Source organism: Hermetia illucens, chromosome 4, assembly GCF_905115235.1.
Source record: "Hermetia illucens chromosome 4, iHerIll2.2.curated.20191125, whole genome shotgun sequence".
NCBI lineage: Eukaryota > Metazoa > Arthropoda > Insecta > Diptera > Stratiomyidae > Hermetia > Hermetia illucens.
Genome location: NC_051852.1, coordinates 72675284 through 72694041, shown reverse-complemented (window position 1 = coordinate 72694041; position 18758 = coordinate 72675284). Strand labels below are relative to the sequence as shown.

The 18758-nt window shown below is 43.6% G+C and overlaps 1 protein-coding gene across 3 annotated transcripts in view; it reads left to right on the top strand.

The window, feature by feature from the left end:
• The window catches only part of LOC119654263 (chondroitin sulfate proteoglycan 4), a 102177-nt gene that overhangs the window by 56445 nt on the left and 26974 nt on the right, over positions 1-18758 (top strand). For all 3 annotated transcript variants that reach the window (XM_038059528.1, XM_038059527.1, XM_038059529.1), the window contains 3 exons: positions 1325-1576; positions 1636-2771; positions 2824-2977. In XM_038059528.1, coding sequence (XP_037915456.1) covers positions 1325-1576; positions 1636-2771; positions 2824-2977 — 1542 coding nt within the window. The remainder of the gene's footprint in view (positions 1-1324; positions 1577-1635; positions 2772-2823; positions 2978-18758) is intronic.

The following is an 18758-nucleotide window of genomic DNA, read 5'->3' as shown; positions in this document are numbered from 1 at the left end:
AGGAGTGGTGAGAGGGCACTTCCTTGATGAACTCCAACAGAGACACGAAGCGGTTTTTATACACCCGCCATACTTCGAACTTTACTTTTCGGATGGTGGTAGAGCAATTGAACCCAGCGCACGAGTTCTTCTGGCACGAAGTGTTATCGTAAAGCATACCAGATGAGTTCGTGTGGTATACGGTCAAACGCTTTCTCTAGATCCAGAAAGGCAATGTAAAGAGGGCGATGCTTCTCACGGTGTTTCTCCATGAGTAACCGCGCAGCGTGTATTGCGTCAGTAGTTCCGCAGTTCTTGACAAATCCGGCTTGATTCACGGTTATTTCAACGATTTCGCGAATACGGTTGTCAAGAATGCGTTGAAAAATCTTCATGGTATGGGAAAGTAACTGGATCGGACAGTAATTTGAACATTATGCTGGGCTACCTTCTTTTTCCATATTGGAACAGTGGTACTTTCTTGCCAGTCAGATGGTGTTCTTCCTTCCTGAATAACCCGATTAAAGAATTCACTGAGCCACAGTGTTGGGTCCCAGCTCTTCGCTTTCCAGAGCTCAGATGCGATGTGGTCAGGTCCTGTTGCTTTCCCCGATTTCATTTGTTTTATTGCCTCCTGGACTTCACTTGCGCTGACTGGTGGAACTGCTCCAAATGTCGGCAATGATTGTGGAAGTGGAGGATGAGCAAATTCTTCAGTTGAAATCTGCTCGAAGTAATTCTCGCCATCTATCCGTTGCGGCTCGACGGTTGGTAAGCAAAGTACCGTTCTTGTCATTAACACAACAGAAGTGTTCGATATCCTGTGTGCGTTCATCACGGCTTTTAGCAAGTCGATACAGATCTCTTCTCGCCATCCCGAGTGTCCAGTTTATCGTAAAGATTTTTGAAATGGTTTGCTCGGGTGACAGCGACCGCTTTCTTTGCTCCCGGTTGGCATTCTTATAAATTTGCCAATTAGCAGGGCAAAGTATATTGATAACTAAAAAATGAAAGTTCATATTCTAATGGAGAGCAAAATAATTCCATCCCCAAAACACGGTGGAGCGTATTTGCAATCTTTTTCCTTCGTCGTCTAATTCTAAGCTTTTCCAAAATATCTCAGTTGTGTATGTATATACCACTAAAGTTATTCCCAGATGTGTCACGTGTTGTTTCGGGGCTGTCTTCCAAGCCAATAGAAATAATAGTTCTTGAATAAATTGCATGCAGCGGGCAGATAGAGGGGTAGACTGACAGGCAGTCAACCGAGCTTAGCTTTTCACTAAACCTTAAGGAAGACCACTCACATATATTTCACCAAACTCTTTATTTATATTTACCTCAGTTTACAGCATCATTGGGTCCTGTAGTAACGCAAAAGTTCGACTTTCGTATTACTTTCACGAAGTTAAAAATTGGAATCAATAGACGAGATAGTGTATCTATTCAGGGAGACCGCGACACTGTGATAGGGAATGCCCATTTACTCTACCAAACTACACCGCTGCCGACATTTGCAAGAAACATAATCTATACCGTTCGCCAACCTACCAAGTATGGATATGTCTACGTCGAAGGTTATCCACAATATGCAAAGGTGAGCAAAAAGCAACCGAAACTGAATTCAAGCACCAATAAATCTTCTAAATTTTCCAGGAAATGGACTCGTTTACTCAATTAGATATCGATAAGAACTTAATACACTATAAAACCTACCTTACGTCATATTCGAGCTTCATCGACACAATGGAATTTGTAGTTTCCGTTTCAGAATGCGATGACGTTACAGGAAGCTTGAAAGTGGTATATAACCCTGAAGAAAAACTCATCAGTCGCTTGACGTATCAATCGAAGGAAAAAATTCATGTGCAGGAAGGGGATCGCGCCTTGCTCACTCGGAAAAATTTTGAAATATTATTTAATACATTCGACAATTTAACGTTCATTGTGACGAAGCCAGCCAAGCATGGAACGCTGTGTAAATATCGAGCTGAGACGGAAGAACTTGAACCAATTGACCGATTCGTTTTGGAGAAACTTTATCTAGGCGACATATGTTATTGTCATGACGATTCAGAATCAGTTTCAGATTCATTTGAAATGTTAGTGCTCTCGGATGAAGATACCGATTTTCAATTTGTGAGCGAAGTCGATGTCGATATTTCCCTAGTCAACGACAACCAGCCCTATCGACAAGCGGATAAGGTTTTTCATATAGTAAAAGATTCCGTCCGAACCGTTACAGAGCACGATTTATCGTACTTGGATGGTGACATGAGTACTAACTTTTCAAATATAATCTACAAACACATATCCTGCAATAATGGAGAATTCTATAAAAATGGTCGATACACTGACGTATTTAGTCAAGAAGATATTAACAACAGGAAAATTAACTTTCAACATAGCGGGGCAGACATAGGATCAGCTTCTTTTGTTGTTACTGATGGGATTCACGAAATTTCAGGAGTGCTCGAAATAACAGCGTCCGATCCCTTCGTTAGGATTGCCACTAGCAATGCTTCTATAGTACAGGAAGGAAAATTTGTAGTGCTTAAAAATAGTGATCTTCCGATTGAAACGAATCTTGATATGAAATTAGATGAAATTGAATTTACAATTGTGAAGCCGCCAACATATGGCATCTTGAAAATATTAAAACGCAAACCAAACAACACGATTCACCTCAAAACATTCAACATAAGTTCGATCTATAATTTCACCCAGCTGGAAATAGAACGTGGCCGTCTGGTGTACTGGAACACAGAAGCTGCATCAATGGACAAAATAAGGTACAGAACTGTTGACTTTAAGAGTGATTTTGAGCAATTTATTTCCTTCTAGGTATCAGGTGTCAATAAAAAATATCACTGCGGAAGGTGAAGTTTTAGTACGTATCTACCCAGCGGCTTATTGGGAACCCTTACAAGTTAGAAAAAATCAGACGCTATACGTAGAGGAATCCACGAGTGTCGTTATATCAAAAGACATATTAGAGGTAGGAGAGATTGAGATCCAAATACATGATGATACCGAAGTTAACATGATGAACTTTGAACTCATTGAACATTACCAGAACTTGCCGTGAAAGAGACAAAAGCCAAGCGACCAAGCATATAAAAAATGGCATCTATAAAAAAATAAAGCTTTGCGCGGTTATTCATTGCCAAACACCATGAGAAGAATCACCCTTGTGTGTTTGTGTCTGAGGTGAAGGAGAGGCAAAGCTTCTGAGCACTCAGATATTAGTGGTCCATTGTACTCGATTTCCACATCTATTGGAATATTCCGGATTCGTTTATGTATCGCAGGATTTCCGTCAGTGGACGTGATGCTATCGGCTGCAGTTGGAGCACATCAGCACCACAAATTTGATGGCTGATGCGTCCATAGGCGGGGCATTCACATAGAAAATGTCCCGTAGATTCCGCTTCCTCATTACAGGATGGACACATATCATCTTGGAGAATTCCTATTCTGAAAACCCGGCTAGTGAATTATGGCCAGCCAGAATGCCCACAACACTTCTGCAAGTCTTCCTGCTTTTCGACAGGATCAACTTTGCGGTATGTTTGTTTGGTTCTGACTGGGGAAAGCTTGGTGTGTCTAGCAGCATTAGCTACCTCTCATTATGGGAAGCTTGTTCCAAGTTTATGATAGCAGCATCAGCCAATGCTACTGACACCCCAATTGCTGGTTCCGTATTGAATCTAGAAACAGAGTTCAATCGGTTTCTATATTCCTGAACGATTTTTGGAGTGATCAAAGTAGTATTCAACGCCTTCAATGCAGGTCATCAAACATCCAGGTTGCCGTCCTTAGGATCGCATATACTTCAGCCTGAAAGACCGTTGTGTATTGTCCCAAGGGAAAATCCCATTTATCGTTTTTATTCGAGAGGTAGGCTCCTGCTCCAGAACCATTTTCTGTTTTTGAGCTATCGGTGTAGAAGACGTCAGTATATCCTGACATGCACTCTTCTGGTTCGTCCCAGTTTTCGGTTCGTTTCAATATAACATCATATCTTTTACCAAACAGATGTATTGGGATCCGATAATCGGCAGGCGGAAATTGGATTCAGTTCTTCCAAGGCTCTATGCCCCCCATGACGATTGGTTCCCCATAGATCTAATTGAATTAGTCTATGAGTTGCGCTCATCACAGTGCTCTGAATAAACAAATCCAAGGGCTGCAAATTAAGTAATGCATTCAGAGCTGCGCCATCCGTCATCCGCATAAGCTTGAACGTGTATTGGCAGACCGCACATTCAAAAGCCCCTTCAATGTCCACGAACATCCCAATCGCGTACTCGCCTCCCAACCAAAGAATGAGTAGCAGACGCACAGAACTTTCCAGTTTGGTATGCATGTTGGTTTTCATTTAGTGGGTGCGACTTTAGCGCCTTCTCGCGAATGTGACCATGCTATGCTACAGTTAGTATCTCGCTCAGTCATTCATACAAGCCTTCAATTAAAATACTAATGATTATGCTACGTTTGCTATGGAACCGTTTTACCACGTTTGCCTCATGTAGGACAAGTCTCTCCAAAGTACTCTAAAATGAGCGATTCAGAGTTTAAAATTGATCTTCTATCGCTAAAGGAATCCTTAGTCGCTTAGAAAGCTCAACTTTGTCGCCGAGAAGGTCATTGAACTTTGTCCAATCCGTTTTCCTAGAATTCCGTCTTTGTATTACAGGCTGTTCGCCTGCAATAGTCAGACTAAATTCTAAGCAATTGTGATCTGAGAATGAGACTTCATGTAGCAGGAGGAGGGACATGGATGTGGTGAGGCCTCCAAGATCCATGCGTCGGCACGACTTGATTTGATTCAATTCGAAGTTTGTGACTTCTTACAACTTGGAGAGTTACAATCCTTTGTTTCCATCTTCATGCATTTTTGGAGACCTTTAGTGTAGTAGTAAACTACCAGAAGCTTCCCCACCACGACAAGGTGGTGTCCGGGGGAAGAGAATCACCCTTTTCTACATTGCATTCTTCGATCTAAACAAGGTATTTGGCTGCGTGGCTGACAATTTCAAGCGCTGAATTAACTTATACTATCGAAACTTCGAACTGTGGCAGGTATATGTCAACCTTTCTGGGTCTTTGCCTGTGTTTATCATGGAGGCGCCCCTTGCCACTTCCCTTTATTCTTGTCATGTACACTATAACGCAGGATATTCAATGAAACAGACACTATTATTGGCGGAATCAGGGATCTACCCAATACTAAGCAATTTACCTACCTCGGATCAATGTTACCAGCCTACAATATTAAAATCGATGGAAAATGATCCAAAGGCGGACCGAAACATTGATGGCTTAATACGCTGGATGGTGAGAATGATCGAAAAAGGAAAACGCCACTCTTCCTTATCTTGTCTGTGAGATCATTCTGAAGGGAGCAACAATCTCGACGCTTATCAAGCCAATGTTGTTTCGACCTGCCTTTTGCTCGTTTACCATCGACTTCGATGTTCAGACCAATCTTGGCAAGTGAATTCTCGTTAGCACGAATTGCGTGACCATACCATCAGTGACGCCTCTCTCGCAACTTTTCCACGATCGGTGGCGGATATCCTTTTACTTTAACTGGGCAACCACTATTGCACATTTCTATATCAAATTTCACACAAACAGTCATTAGTCATGGCGAATTAATAGGAGGACTCCTTCGATATCCAGGAATGCATACAAGTAGAGTTTTCTTGATTATTGCCTTCCTAAGTTAAGGATTACGTTTTTGGAGTACTATGTCGTTTCGTTTCTGTTATTGTCCAGCCATTAAAGCTTTCAACTTGCGAATTTTTTCAGTCAAGAACGATTGACATTAAATTTACTGTGCAGAGGGTGACATAAGACACAAATTTATATAGCGATGTGAGCCTCCTTCCCCTCCGGGGTGGAAAGTTTTTCTCGAAATAACCACAGAAAACGATCAATTCTAAGCAAACAATATTTAATGAAAGTTATTCGTATAAGTAGCAGTTTTCGAGTAATACATGTTCAATCTTGTCGTTTTTTCATCGAAAAAAAAGCATGTTTTTCAACGGTTTTTCGCAAGTACCTCGAAAACCATGCATTTTATGAATAAACCATATTAATCAGAAACAAAGCATATTAAATAGCAAAAGGAATGGTTTTCTTTTTATTTTTTGGTAGGTGCAATATAGACTGACTTGTAGCTCATCAAACGCAAATCCAGAATGTCTAAAGAATATTAATAATTTCAAGGTCAAATAACCCAAAACAGTAACTGTTAGTGAAAAATGATAAAAAGCTCCATTAAAGTGCCTGAAAAGACCTTTAAAATGAGGCATTTTAGTTAAAATACTTTATTAGAATTATAATTTAACTCATTAGCATAAACTATTCTCTCATTATGACTAACAAAATTACATCCTAAATTAAGATTACACAAACTGTGTCTGAGACTACGAGATCAGCAATACAGTATTAAAAAATCACAACGGAGTCTGATAGAAGTAAATTATGTAATCTTAAAACCAAGAAGACCAAACTATTGTTTAGGTTGAAAATAACGATCCTATTTTTACATCTACGACTTCTCTCCAAGTCCTTCTTGACTCCATTCCGCACTGACATCAAAAAACAATTTTCGCTGTCAAAAATTGTTTTTCGATGTCATGGACAGAGCAATTCGCATTTGGGTGCATCGGGCACGCAAGTTACTCGCTCCGCTACAACACTCCACCCCCAACTGAAACCAAAGGGCGTTTCAGCGAGGGGGGGGGGTCCATCAACTCGGCTCTCGCAAGGCAAAATGGAAGCGTCACGCGCCTTTCCTCTTGGTTGCGCTTTCTTCCTGGAGGAAGGGCTTTAGTCGAGCCAAGGAGACCGTCTTGACCATACCCCCGGCGTTGAGGCTATAATGGTGTGGGCCTAACCCGGGGGCTTGGAAGGGGCCCTCGTAAGATGGCTTCACCGTCCAGGATATGCGTGCAGGATTCGAGAACCCTGGACTCGTCAGCCGCAATTTTCGCGTGGTTGGCGGGCGGTGATGGCTTCAGCTTCGACATTCCTCCCCTGGGCCGGTAGTGTTGAGTTCCGACCTGATGTCGAGAATAGGGTCGCTGGGAGTCTCAAGTTCTCCTCAGTAAACCAGCGCGGCTATCCGGTGGAGTTTGAAATTGAGGAGTTTGCCCAACATTGAGAAAAGGGAGGACACAAGATTGTGCATCGATGATTGTAAGGCAATACCTGAAACAGTGCGAATGTCGCAAAGGGCCAATGTTGTCGAGGTGGATTGTGTGGAAACGCTTGGAAGACCGAAGGAGCACTCCTACCTTTTTGCTCACATGTTTTGTAATCTTGCACTTCAGGCATGTGATGCACTCTCTGACCCAAGGATTAACGTTCTTGTTCATGGGCGGCCAGAAATACTTTCCGGTGATGCGATTCGTTGTCCGAATGCTTGGGTGCGCCACATCGTAAACGGTGTGAAATACTTCCTTTCAGAAATCGACCGAGATATATTGGCTTGGTCCCTTGTCTGAGGTCTCGCAGTATATAGTGGATGTTGAGCCAAAGATAGGAAATCCCCCAAATGTGTATTTGGAGCTGGTTGTCAAGCTCTTAAGAACGGCGTCATCCTTCTGCCCCTCGGCGATTGCCGGAAAATCAACGGTGGCGGAGGTCTTGACCTCTGCAACACAAGACGAATCACAGCAACTACGTCATCTTTTCCAGACACGTGTCGAATGTCGCAAGTGAACTGGATGATAAAGGTCAAGTGCTGAAGTTGACGAGGGGACGCTTTGTTGGGCTTTTGTTTCAAATCAAAAGTCAGTAGCTTATGGTCCGTGAACACTGTGAACAGCCTGCTTCAATGGAATACCAGAAGTATTTAATTGCTAGGTACGCGGCTAATAACTCAGGATCATCATCATCATCATCAACGGCGCAACGACCGGTATCCGGTCTAGGCCTGCCTTAATAAGGAACTCCAGACATCCCGGTTTTGCGCCGAAGTCCACCAATTCGATATCCCTAAAAGCTGTCTGGCGTCTGTCCGCTCCATCTTGGGCAGGGTCTGCCTCGTCTTCTTTTTCTACTATGGATATTGCCCTTATAGACTTTCCGGGTGGGATCATCCTCATCCATATGGATTAACTGACCCGCCCACCGTAACCTATTGAGCCGGATTTTATCCACAACCGGATGGTCATGGTATCGCTCATAGATTTCGTCATTGTGTAGGCTACGGAATCGTCCATCCTCATGTAGGGGGTCAAAAATTCTTCGGAGGATTCTTCTCTCGAACGCGGCCAAGAGTTCGCAATTTTTTACTAAGAACCCAAGTTTCAGAGGAATACATGAGGACTGGCAAGATCATAGTCTTGTACAGTAAGAGCTTTGACCCTATGGTGAGACGTTTCGAGCGGAACAGTTCTTGTAAGCTGAAATAGGCTCTGTTGAGTGACAACAGTGTTGTGATTTTCGACCCTAGATAGGAGAAATTGTCAACGGTCTTAAAGTTGTATTCTCTTATCCTTATTCTTCCTGTTTGACCAGTGCGGTTTGATATTGTTGGTTGGTTCGTCTTCGGTGCTGACGTTGCCGCCATATATTTTGTCTTGCCTGCTCGATCTGGATGAAGGCAGTTTGTACGTCTCGGGTGGTTCTTCCCATGATAACGATATCGTCAGCATAGGCCAGTAGTTGGGTGGACTTAAAGAGGATCGTACCTCTTGCGAATGGTCTTGAGAGTGATCCTGCTGCTTTTATCTGGCCTCGCTCATTGATCAGGGTCAACCTAGTCAATCTTATTAGTTTCGTCGGGATACCGAATCCTCTCAAGGCCGTGTACAGTTTTACCCTTGCTATGCTATCATAGGCGGCTTTAAAGTCGATGAACAGATGGTGCAATTGTGGTCCATATTCCAACAGTTTTTCCATCGCTTGCCGTAGAGAAAAAATCTGATCTGTTGCTGATTTGCCTGGAGTGAAGCCTCTTTGGTATGGGCCAATGATGTTTGGTATGCCAATGATAGCGGAGAATATCTTATAGATGGTACTCAGCAACGTAATACCTCTATAATTGCTGCACTGTGTGATATCTCCCTTTTTATGTGTGAGACAGATAATGCCTCGTAGCCAATCGTCAGGCATTGATTCGCTGTCCCATACCTTGAGCACAAGTTGATGAACCACTTGGTGTAACTGGTCGCCTCCATATTTAACCAATTCGGCTGTATTTCCATCGGCTCCTGGCGACTTATGATTTTTTAGCCGATGAATTGCGCGGACTGTTTCTCCTAAACTTGGTGGTGGCAGTATTTGTCCGTCGTCTTCAGTTGGCGGGATCTCCAACTCGCCGATGTTCTGGTTGTTTAGTAGCTCATCAAAGTACTCAACCCATCGCTCCAATATGCACATTCTGTCGGAAATCAGGTTTCCCTCTTTGTCTCGGTAGGATGAGCATCGAGGTGTATAAGGCTTCATTCTGCTAACTTGTTGGTAAAACATGCGCGCCTGGTGCGGTTGCTCCCTGTACTTTGCTAGTTCACAGACCTGTTGGTTCTCCCAGGCTTCCTTTTTCCGTCTGTGAAGTCGCTTCTCCGCTCGACGAAATTCGTGATAAGTCTCTGCGCGTGCCCGCGTTCTTTGAGAATGCAACGTTACTCGGTTTGCGACGGTATGCTAGCTTACATTCATCGTCAAACCAACCGTTCCGACTCCTTTTGCGGCTGGGGCCAAGTATGTTTGTGACCGTATCCATGATAACGTTCTTCAGGTGGTTGTGAAGATCATTTGTTGATGCTTCATCTCCAGGTGCTCTGTTGACTGCGATTATTGCGGCATCCATTTCCCTCTTATAGGTATCGCGGAGGGCTGTGTTGTGGATGGCTTCAGTGTTAACTCTCACTAGATTGTCAGAGGGGATTCTAGGTGGTATTGTTACTTGAGCTCGGAGCACCATGCCAACGAGATAGTGATCTTAGTCTATATTGCCCCCCTATATGTTCTGACATTCATCAAGGCTGAGAGGTGGTGGCGTTCGATTAACACGTGGTCAATTTGGTTGAAAGTGGTCCCGTCTGGAGAGGCCCGCGTATGTTTGTGGACCGCTTTCCGCGCAAACCAGGTACTTCCAAGAACCATTTCGTGTAACCCTGCTAATTGAATAATCGCAGTGCGTTGTCATTTGTATTTTCGTGTAAGCTATGGGAGCCAACGTAGCTCCTGAATACGGGCTCCTTCCCTACTTGGCGGTTAAAATCCCCAAGTACGAATTTGATATCATATCCGGGACAGGCTTCGAGGGTCCACTCAACTGCCTCGTAGAAGGCATCCTTCTCCGACTCTGCAGTCTCCTCTGTAGGGGCGTGAACGTTAATGAGGCTTATGTTTGTAAACTTGCCTCGCAAGCGCAGAGTTCATAGCCGTTCGCTTATGTTTTCAAAGCCGATAACAGCAGGTTTAATTTTTTGGCTGACTAAGAAATCTACTGCGAGCACATGGTTTACTGGATGGCCACTATAATATATGGTGTAGCGGCTCTTCGTCAGGAAACCGACCCCTGTTCAACGCATCCTCCTGTAACGCTGTTACATCAGCCCTATATTTGGACAAGGTATCGGCTAGCTGCTCCTCAGCTTCATCTCTGTACAGGGAGCGCACGTTCCATGAGAAAATGCGCAAATCGTTATTCCGTTGTCGTTGCCGGGTTCGTCGTTGTATAATCCGTCCAGTCCGAGGCTCCTGTTATGGCTTCGTAACAAGTTGTTTTCCATGTAGGGTTGTCAGCCCTACCCAACCCCCAACCTGGAGGACCAGTTTGTAGAATTTGTCCCGTTTTTAGGGGCGGGAGACTCGCTTTCGTCCTTCTCCGTCTGCAGCTTTTCGTTAAGAAACAGCTCCCAGCGGTCACCACGTGGAGGTGGAGATAGGGTTTGGTAGTAGAGCTGTTGGTGTTGGTTCAGCAGGCATTTCCCAGGTTTTATGCTCTATCGTGGGTACCAATCCACGTTTCGCCCTGGGACCTATACTACCCTTTGACCAGCCAGGATCATGGGTATTGCAATTCCGTTGAGCGGGATTTAGCTGTTTGGAGGAGAAGCTCAATGGCTGCCAGATTTGGTTGACTTTTTGGTGAAGAGCAGCACCACTTACAAAGTCTGAGGCATCGACGAATAGGGCTAGAGGTGCATCTTGCTGAGGGAATGCCAGAAGTGTCGCATCCACCAGCTATCGCTTCATGGTCTCAAACGCTTGGACAGCCTCTGGAACCACTCAATCAGGCGGGAATCTTTGGTCTTCGAACCAGACAAAAAGGCGTTAAGGATTGACTGATGGTTGACGGCCCTGGAAAAGAAATGACGATAGAAGTTTAATATGCCCAAGAATCTTCTCAGATCCTTCACAATTTTTGGAAGCGGGAAGCTCGAAATCTTTTGCACCTTGACTGGGTTCGGTTGGATACCTTCAGGGTTAATCCGGTGACAGCGGAATTTCACTTGCGATTGTAGAAATTCGCAATTTTCAACGTAAAGTACTGGACCGACCCTCAAGGAGAGGTTGAAAAATGCACTCAAGGTGTTCTAAATGCTCAGACTCCGAGAAAGACGCGACCAAAACTTCATCCAAATATACAAAAGAGAGCACAGCACAGAGTGGATGAATCTCTGAAAGTTTGCGCCGCGTTCCACAGTCCAAAACGCATCCTAGTTAACTCAGTCCTCAGTCCGAAAGAAGCACATATTACCGTTTTCGGAATGCCTTCAAGAGCTACAGGGATTTGATGGTATGCCTTGACTAAGTGCAAGGTCGAGAAAATACGGCAGTTTGCGATAGATTGCGGGAAATCGTGGATGAGTAGGATGGGGTATCGGTCTGGAATCGTCTGACCATTTAAATGTCTGCAGTAGCCACATAGTCTCCGTTCATCATTGGGCTTAGAGACTTGTTATATAGATCCATTAGCAATCCATAGTGGCATATGAAATTTGCTTCTAAGATGGGAATGCTGATGTTCACCATAATAAAGCGCCAAGAAAACGCTAAGTCCACCCAACTACTGGCCTATGCTGACGATATCGATATCATGGGAAGAACCATCCGAGACCTACAAACTGCCTTCATCCAGATCGAGCAGGCGGCGCGAGATCTTGGGCTCAATGAAGGCAAGACAAAATATATGGTGGCAACGCCAGCACCGAAGACGACCAACAACATCAAACCGCACTGGTCAAACAGGAAGAATAAGGATAAGAGAATACAACTTTGAGACCGTTGACAATTTCTCCTATCTAAGGTCGAAAATCACAACCGATAACAGCTACGATGATGAAATCCGCGCACGGTTGTTGTCAGCCAACAGAGCCTATTTATTCCTCGGGAACTTGGGTTTTTAGCAAGAAAAGTTGCGAAATCTTGGCCGCGTTCGAGAGAAGAATCCTCCGAAGAATTTTTGGCCCCCTACCTGAGAATGGGCGATTCCGTAGCCTACACAATGACGAAATCTATGAGCGATACCATGACCGTCCAGTCGTGGATAAAATCCAGCTCAATAGGTTACGGTGGCCGGGTCACTTAATCCATATGGATGAGGATGATCACACCCGGAAAGTCTATAAGAGCAATATCTATGGTAGAAAAAGAAGACGAGGCAGACCTCCTTCCTTATTAAGACAGGCGTAGACCGGATACCGGTTGTTGCGCCGTTGATGATGATGAAGAAAACGCTCGTCGAAGTCCTAAACTCAAGTCTACCCGCCTGTAGCCATACGTGCGGATCGACGAATTTGCTGCCGCGAGTTTCAATGATAACAGTATTAAATGATGCCGGGAAACGGGAAGAACCGAACTTTCAGTGCATATATCGACCAGGTATTTCCGCCAGCCCAGGGGGGGGGGGGGGAGGGCGTAGATTGTAAGGCGACGTGGCCATGCATTTCGGGTAGTAGTCGCTAGAACTCCCGGCAAGTGTGGTTCTTGGATGTTAAATTGCAGGTGCTGGTATATTTTTTAGTCTTTTCGGCGAACCTAAGATGGTACCAGCATATCCTGACACTTGCCGAAGGTCCCGATGACCTACTATCTGACCACTATTTCGGAAAGCGGATCTAGACCTTGATTTAATTCTACTTCCCGGACGCAAAACACCGGCGGCCCCTGCCAACTTAGAGTCGGTAGCTTTTAATGCTGCCACGATCTGCTGCAGCTGAGCCACCTGGCTTGAGTTGTCGCAAGATACCTCGTCAACCATGGGTCGCGCGTCGGCCTAATAAATTTTATCCGCAATGGCGGCTAACGTGTTCAGAGACTCCCAATCCACGCATGTCAGGATGACCTGTGTGCTCTCCGGGAGCCTCTGCAGCCACAAAGACTGTAGCAGCTTGGTGCTGACTTTACCATTACCCAACTGACTTTACCAACCCAACCCAGCTACCTCCTCATCCCGACCAGCGCGTGTTTGAAGCGAATGGTGTCCACTGTGACGCCGGCCAAAGTGAATTGTATCTCGAGCTAGAGGAATCATGCTGCCGGACTCCTACGCCCGAACGGTGGCACGCGTACTGCCACAGCAATTACCCTGAGACATGCCTGCCTCTATTCTGGTGTACGTTGTGAGCGGAAGAACATAACCCACAAGAAATCAAAAACACGCAAGCGGGACGAGTACAAAAAAGAGTAGAACGAAGAAGCGAAGAAAAAAATGATCCTTCGTCGTCTCTTGCGGTGTTGCCTTTTCTTAATATTTACTACGTGGAAGAAAAAGAGGCAGTTCCGACTCTTGTGGCCTGATGTTTTGCTTTAATAATATCAGAAAGAACAATGAAATTTTAATTGTACTTATTGTCAAATTAATTCTACACCTTTTTCTTTCCGGGAATGGTCGCCTGATCCTGGCACCGTGGCAGAACGACGGAGCTGTCGGGCTGGTGCTGTCTGCTAGTTTTCCAACTGCTATTTTTCATTTCATTTTAAAATCATTTATTTAAAAACCAGTGACTTACATTGAATACATAGCGTCTGTTTCTTATTACTAGCCAAATTAAATATTTGAAAAAAACGGGTGGCTATTACAATGTTTGGCCTGCCCGACCTTCTCTGACATTACTTTTTACAGTGTATTTACGTTACACATTGATCTTGACAATTCATGATTAAATATTAAATGGACATATATTTGAAAAAAAAACTGCGCCTGCACCTAGAGCGCGAGAAGCCTTATTTACTTACTTATTCTAACTGAATCTAATCTAATAAATAAAACTTAAATCTAATGTTTTTACAGCGCTCACAATTTTGCGCTTAACCTCTGTGCACCCCTACCAAGGAGCGTCGAAGAGAGAAACAATGGCGGGTTTTAATGCAGAGCTCACAATTTGGCAAGGCCTTAAGGGGGTCATCCCGTGTGAAGGCCGTTTTTTTTTTGCCTTTCTTGGAAAAATTATTTTGAAGGACTGGATAAAGATAGAAACGTGATTTTTTCACCATATGTTTATTGATATCTCTAGTATATGTGATAAATTTTTTAGCTTGATTTCGTAGCTAATTTTCGGAATAGGTGTTAATTTATGCACCCATCTCCAAAAAAAGGTGTTTTTCTGCTGCCACGCTGGAGGGCGCTGTGTTCATCTGAGGAAAAAAACTAAACGCCATTTTAATGTGGACAATATTCCACGGTCCGCAAACTAGGATAATTGGAAAATATTAAAAGGTAAATTTTTGGTGGGCTTTTAAACTTAATTTTTTGGATTTTGGTGTTTTTTACGGCTTTTTTTATGAATAAAAAATAAACTACCCGTCCGAATGCAATTATCCTAGTTTGCGGACCGTAGAAATATGTACTAAAGAAGCCGTGAAAATTTCAAAGAATTTGGTTAGATAGATTTTGAGCTATGGTGGCAGCCGATTTTCAAGATGCAGTTTCGAGAAAAACGCATTTGAAAATTTAAATGTGATTATCAACAGTAAAATTTTAGCCCACCATTAATCTGCTATACCTGGTCCATAGAGAGCACCCTTCGTTTCTTCAAAAAAGTCTTGTAAGGTCGATTGTTGCTCTCTGGTGTCAATTGTGGCTCTTTTAGCGAGGTCAGTCGATGGTCGTTCGGACCGCCAAATTCGCGCTTCATTACAGCGGTCGGCATAAACCTGACATATGTGACCAACTTGACATCCCATTGTCACTAGGATGTTGAGAATGCCATTGAATCCTTCATTGAAAATAATAACAGCCAGAAAAGTGGCTATTTCTACGACCTTGGCTCCAGAATGAAGGTGTTTAGGAGCGAAAATCCAGCTCAATGCATTTAACGACTCATTGTTATTCTGGGTCTCTGCTCCTAAACATCTGTTCAAGAGATCATCTCGTGACAAATCTTCGTAGATTGGTTTGATGACTGTTTGAACTCCTTCAGTCAAAGGTGCCTTCTCGTGGTGAAAACTATCCAGTTCTCCTTTAGCATCCGCTTTGTGCCGTTTGCACCAACTGTCCTCGCCTGCTGGACAATTTTGATGCTGAGGATTTTCGTCTGTAGAACATTTATGGAAGAAAGTTTCCCAAATTTCTTGCTTCATTCCTTCTATCGAATTTGCGTGTCGACGAATAGCTAGCCCAGAAAATGTAGTGAAATCCTTATCAGTAAGTTTTCCAGCCCCTTTTCCACCAATGCCTTTGTGATTCTTCTTTGCATTTCTAAGCCGCGTTCTCATTCTTTTATCGACATATCTTACGTATTCCTTTTTTACTACTACGTCTATTTTATTATTTCCAGAAATTTGCAGAAATACCGGAGAAAACTGCAGCAAAACCCAATATACAATATACAAAACTTGTCGCAATTGGAACATCCATGTTCATGCTTGCTAAAAGTTTGTTTGCTGATGTTGATGCGAAGTCCTTTTTCTTCTCTGATAACTATCGATTCCCATGAAAAACTCGTTTTTTAGTGCGAGCATGAAGTTGAACGTTAAAGGGATCGCCCTTCGTACGATCCATTTAAAAAAATCACTGAACACAAAAGCAGCACAATACTTACAACAAAATATAATTGAGTATAACTTGAACGCCTTTCAGACTTGATTATCCTTTTTATTCTAAACAGCAAATAAGTTTAGACGATTGATTCGTTTTTCATCTTTTTATATTTATACCTGTGTTCAAATTTATAAGGCTCAGGTAAAAAACTACCAGGTAAAAAAAGATTCGATGCTCTTTCTCATCGAGTACTCTAGCCGCGGCTGCAAACTCCTTACCTGTTTAACCCTGTAATTTCTGAAGGACTTGGAATATCGGAAAATCCCTTTGCCCACATATTCTCCACTATATATAGATACAATTCATGCAAAAAAAAAAAATCGATTTCTCCAACCCGACACACGGGATGACCCCCTTAAGAATGTGGCCAATGGGGTGGAGTTACCCTCCAGATAAAGTTGCCTCAGAAGTGGATTGGGGTGATTCTCCGTTCTTTCGAAGAATCTTTCTAACAGGTTGAGAGCGAACTTTCGAAGAGTTTAACTTTTGCTCGCCTGTACACTTCGGTTTTTCAATTGTACGACAAGCTGACGCAGTGTCTCAAAATTTTGCGCGACTCGCACTTCTTCATAGCTTTGGTCGAGCAAGAGATCTATGTAGGGGCTCCGTAGCAAAGAATCGGTCTTATGAGGACTTTGTATAGGGTCAGTTTAGATTTAGTGCAAAGTCCTACTCTTTTACGAAGTATAGAGTAGATTTTACTTAGTGCACCGCGTGCTCTGCTGAGAGCAAGATTAAGGTGGGGGTCGAATAGGTAGGTGTTCATGAAATAGCATTCCCAGGTATTTCATCTGTTGTGAACTGTTTACTACGGTATTCCCGATCCGTAGATTTAAGCGTTTAGCTTTTCTGTAGATAGATCTAGATCCCAAGTATCTGGATTTTCTCCGAAGAGTAATAACATGTGTTTTGCCCTCGTTGATTTTTATCCCCCAGGTCTGGTAGTACTTGCAGAAATCTGTTAAGTATTTCTCTATAGCATGAGCTGTCTTACCGGGTCGGAGGCTCGACGAGAAGATAAGCATGTCGTCAGCGAACTGTAATAGTTCTGTGCCGCTCTCTGGGACTGGAGCGTCGGCTGTGAAAATGTTGTCGAGTGTAGATCCTGAAATGGATCCCTGCGGTACTCCAGAAGTGACAGGTAGGAGATCGGAATAATCACTTCTCACGCTGACGTAAAAATGCCTATCTTCGAAGATAGGGATAGGGGGGGGGGGGGGATAGGGAAATCAAGGCTGATTAATTTGAAGATAAGTCTGTTGACCCACATGGAATCAAATGCCTTTTCAAGGTCTAATGCACACACTACTGTGGGCTTGTTATTGACGTTAAGTCTGCTACTCACTGAATCGTGAAGGTAGCTTAATGCGTGTTGCGTCCCGTGCTTTGTCCGGAACCCGAATTAATGTTTCGGAATAATGTTTTTCCGATCACAATGTTGGACTAATCCCACTGTCCATATTTTTTCGAAGAGCTTGCCCAAGTTGGAGATGAGAGGGACGGGCCTGAAGTTTTGTGGTTCGTGGGAGCCGCTTTTTTTTTAATGACAATTGTCGTTGCTACTTTCCAAGTAGTGGGAAAGTAACCATTATTGATGCAGTTGTTGAAGACTGCAAGAAGGAACTTTATTGATGCCCTAGGGAGGTTTTTGATGACAATATTTGCTTTGTCATCTGGTCCGGTTGATTTTTTGCCGTTAAGGCTTTTAGTGATGGCTGCGAGCTGTGATAAGCTCAAAAAGGTTTTTGGGTCATTTGGTTTGCAGGATGTGTTAAAGGTGGAGAAGGTAGTTAGTTTGAGTGAATGCCCATGAAGAAAGTCTTTGATTGTCGTGTCTACAATCGAACTGACCGCCCGGTTGTTACTAGGTGAAGGAGAGTTTAGTTGATTTAGGAAAGACTCCGCGAGTATTTGAGCTTTCCTAGCGTCACTGCCGATGTTTTCATTGTTCTTGGTAAGAACGAAGTTTTTGCATCTGTTAGCTTGCGAGTGAGTTCCTTGCTACGGGATTGTTCCACCATTTGACGGATTAATGTACTAAGGCCACCAACACCATCAGCATCAGCCACCAACAAGTCAGCAGGATGAAGCCTTATATACCTCGATGCTCATCCTGCCGAGACAAAGAGGGAAATCTGATTTCCGACAGAATGGGCATATTAGAGCGATGGGTTGAGTACTTTGATGAGCTACTGAAGAACCAGAACATCGGCGAGTTGGAGGTCCCGTCAATTGAAGACAACGGACAAATACTGCCACCACCAAGTTTAGGAGGAACAGTCCGTGCAATTCATCGGCTAAAAAATCATAAGTCGCCAGAAGCCGATGGAATTACAGCCGAATTGGTTAAATATGGAGGCGACCAGTTACACCAAATGGTTCATCAACTTGTGCTCAAGGTATGGGACAGCGAATCAACGCCTGACGATTGGCAACGAGGCATTATCTGTCTCATACATAAAAAGGGAGATATCACACAGTGCAGCAATTATAGAGGTATCACGTTGCTGAGTACCATCTATAAGATATTCTCCACTATCTTGCTAGGCCGGATAGCCCCATACGCCCAGAACATCATTGGCCCATACAAAAGAGGCTTCACTCCAGGCAAATCAGCAACAGATCAGATTTTCTCTCTACGGCAAGCGATGGAAAAACACAATTGCACCATCTATTCATCGACTTTAAAGCCGCCTATGATAGCATAGCCAGCGTAAAACTGTACACGGCCATGAAAGAATTCGGTATCCCAACGAAACTAATA